This window comes from Populus nigra, chromosome 14, assembly GCF_951802175.1.
Source record: "Populus nigra chromosome 14, ddPopNigr1.1, whole genome shotgun sequence".
Classification (NCBI taxonomy): domain Eukaryota; kingdom Viridiplantae; phylum Streptophyta; class Magnoliopsida; order Malpighiales; family Salicaceae; genus Populus; species Populus nigra.
Genome location: NC_084865.1, coordinates 3,488,126 through 3,490,794, shown reverse-complemented (window position 1 = coordinate 3,490,794; position 2,669 = coordinate 3,488,126). Strand labels below are relative to the sequence as shown.

Genomic DNA, 2,669 nt, shown 5'->3' with positions numbered 1-2,669 from the left:
TTTCATTACTTTTTTTTTTTTTTTGGTTATGAAAGGTAAAATCACCGCTTTACTGTTATAATTCATAATACATTGTCTCATGTACAGACACAAAGCAATTATAGTTTTTATTATTATTATTTATTTCACACTCGTTGTGACCATTGAATTGAACCCCGTAATCGAAGTTAACGCGTAAATGACCAAAAAGATCCATTGACTTGTACGTGGGCAATGAAAACAAATGGAAACAACCTAGCAAATGCTTGTGTTAAATCGAAAGCGAAATGTGTCAAATTTGTGGAAAAAATGGAACCAAAAGTCTCCATTATCACTAATTCAAGACCATACATTATGGTTGTAAGTAAACCGACGCTCATCTTGTCTTCGTTGGTCCTTATTTTCCACACACATAAGATGCATCTCTATCCCCTGTTTCCTCTGTTTTTGTGAGAAAAAAAAATGGAGTTTGATCTAAGAAAACTACCAAGATCAAGAATGAACTTGTATGCAAACTACAAGATTCAATTAGTGAAAGGGGTAAAACAAGATTTAGATCCTCCAATACTACCATCTCCACGAGTTCCTGCTAGCCCACACCAAAATAATGGAAGCAGAACCAGCTTGATCATCATGGCTTGCGTGTTTGGTGGTGTAGTTCTTTTGGGAATCCTATGCCTAGTTTCAAGACTTTGCTACAACAGGCATCGAAATTCAAGAAGGTCAAGAAGTCTACCAGTATTTTTTGGCACCCAAGAGGATTTTCTTGATGAAGATCAAGGAACAGAAATCAACCACCACATATGGTACATCAACTTCTTAGGTCTCCAACAATCTGTGATCGACTCAATAACAGTCTTCAAGTTTAAGAAAGACGAAGGGCTGATTGATGGTACAGAGTGCTCTGTTTGCTTGAGTGAATTTCAAGAAGATGAGAGTCTGAGACTTTTACCAAAGTGTAGTCATGCTTTTCACATATCTTGTATTGATACATGGTTAAGATCACACAAGAATTGCCCTCTTTGTCGTGCCCCGATTGTATCCGACAATTTTGATGCTCAAGTTGCTTTAACGGTGCCTACTACAAGTTATTTGAGTTCGAGGGAAGAACCCCAGATGGAAAATTCAGAGAATAATACTCCCACCGGACTAATGAGCAGTAACCATGCAGGAGAAGATGGAAGCAGTGAAGTGAGAAATGGAGAAGAAACCATCTGTGGATTGCCAGTTGTAGATGAATCAAATACTGGAAACTCTAGCTTGAATTCGAACCACTTTATATCGAGGAATCCTCGGATACGAAGTGATTTAGTTGACAAATTGGTGGTGGTAGAAGAAGAAATGCAACCTGTGAGGAGGTCTGTGTCATTGGATTTCTCTACTGCTTCTGCAATTTATAGTGTGCTTGCTAATGTTGCTCCTGGTAAATGTCAAGCTAACTCGGATAGTCTATTAGTGCAACCAAAGCAGCCGAAATCGAAGAACGCTACGAAGAGGGGAAGTGGTGGCTTTCACAAGCTGATGAAAAATTCTTCTATAAGACGTTCATTGCAGAAGGGGCCAATTTCAATGAAAAGATCTTTGTCAACTAGTGAGAAATCCTTGTCATCAAGATGTAGCAGAAGCCAGAACACAATCCACTCTTTCTGAGGAGCAAGTTCTGACTTGCAGTGTTGTCTCACCATATCAGGTTAGTGAACAGCAGAATCAAGAAGCCTAGAATATATACTTATCTTGTTTTAATTTTGCACTGAGTTAAATATTTATAAAATCATAAAGTGAAGTTTGAATACATAAGGACACTGGGAAGTCTTGATCTGAAATGTAGTTTTGGTTCTATGTTCATGTTCGCTGTTGCTCTGGTGGTTTTGGCACTCAGATTCCTGCTGGTCAAGTTTTTGGAAGCTCAATTTCTGGTCATGTTTACTTCCATTTTGGTGTCTCACACCACCTTCTATCTGGGCTTTTGTTACTTGTGTTGTAGTCCTGATGAACTGCCTTTTGTGTGCTTTTCCTTTTTGGCTCCTTTGAAAGAATAAGTTTCTCTCTATATTGAAATAGAAAAGAAGTCTTTTAGAGTGGACCTGAAACATTTCCTTAAACTGTTCCAGAATATTTATCAGAAGCATGTATCCAGTAGCTTCACTCTTGGTTGCCGGTGCTGGTGATTGAATTTGTAATTTGGGAGCCAGTAGCATACAAAAGCTCGTCTTTACCTTCCTCAAAAAGGCTTCGACTGTACTAGTTTTTTACCCGTGGTTGCGCTGCAGATATTTTTTATAACCTTAAAAAAAATATCTAATCATGCTACCAAGTAAAAAGTTTGATATATAACGAATGATGAACTTTTAAAATATTTAGATGATTATATATATTTTTAAAAAAATATTAAAATGATGATTAAATCAGTTCGAGTGAATTATGTTTACCATGTGAAACTCGCAATCTAAAACATGAGTGCATGATATCACTATAAAATCTAAATTGAAATAAATTAAAAAATTTAATTCTAATTAATCAAATATAGAAGGTTTATCAGTTACTTCCATCAAACATTTATATTTTATTTTTTTCAATAATCTTAATAATATCTTGTCTTTGATTAGTTATCATTATAATTTTAAATTTTAGATAGATCGAATTGTAACTTTTAAATAAATTATATGATGTTATAAATATTTATATTAAAA

General features: G+C 35.4%; 1 protein-coding gene across 2 annotated transcripts; it reads left to right on the top strand.

The window, feature by feature from the left end:
• The first annotated feature begins 308 nt into the window (after positions 1 to 308).
• On the top strand, positions 309 to 2,349 carry LOC133672353 (E3 ubiquitin-protein ligase RING1-like). Of its 2 annotated transcripts, none has more exons than XM_062092739.1 (2): positions 309 to 1,669; positions 2,091 to 2,349. In XM_062092739.1, exon 1 carries the CDS (start codon positions 442 to 444, stop codon positions 1,627 to 1,629), a length of 1,188 nt encoding a protein of 395 aa, XP_061948723.1. In that variant the 5' UTR covers positions 309 to 441; the 3' UTR covers positions 1,630 to 1,669; positions 2,091 to 2,349. The 2 variants fall into 2 exon arrangements, with proteins under 2 accessions (XP_061948723.1, XP_061948722.1); XM_062092738.1 differs by lacking the exon at positions 2,091 to 2,349 and adding an exon at positions 1,859 to 2,069.
• Positions 2,350 to 2,669: the final 320 nt, after the last annotated feature.

Coding starts and splice junctions, on each gene's coding strand:
- LOC133672353 (XM_062092739.1), top strand. CDS start 442: ATGGAGTTTGATCTAAGAAAACTACCAAGATCAAGAATGAACTTGTAT.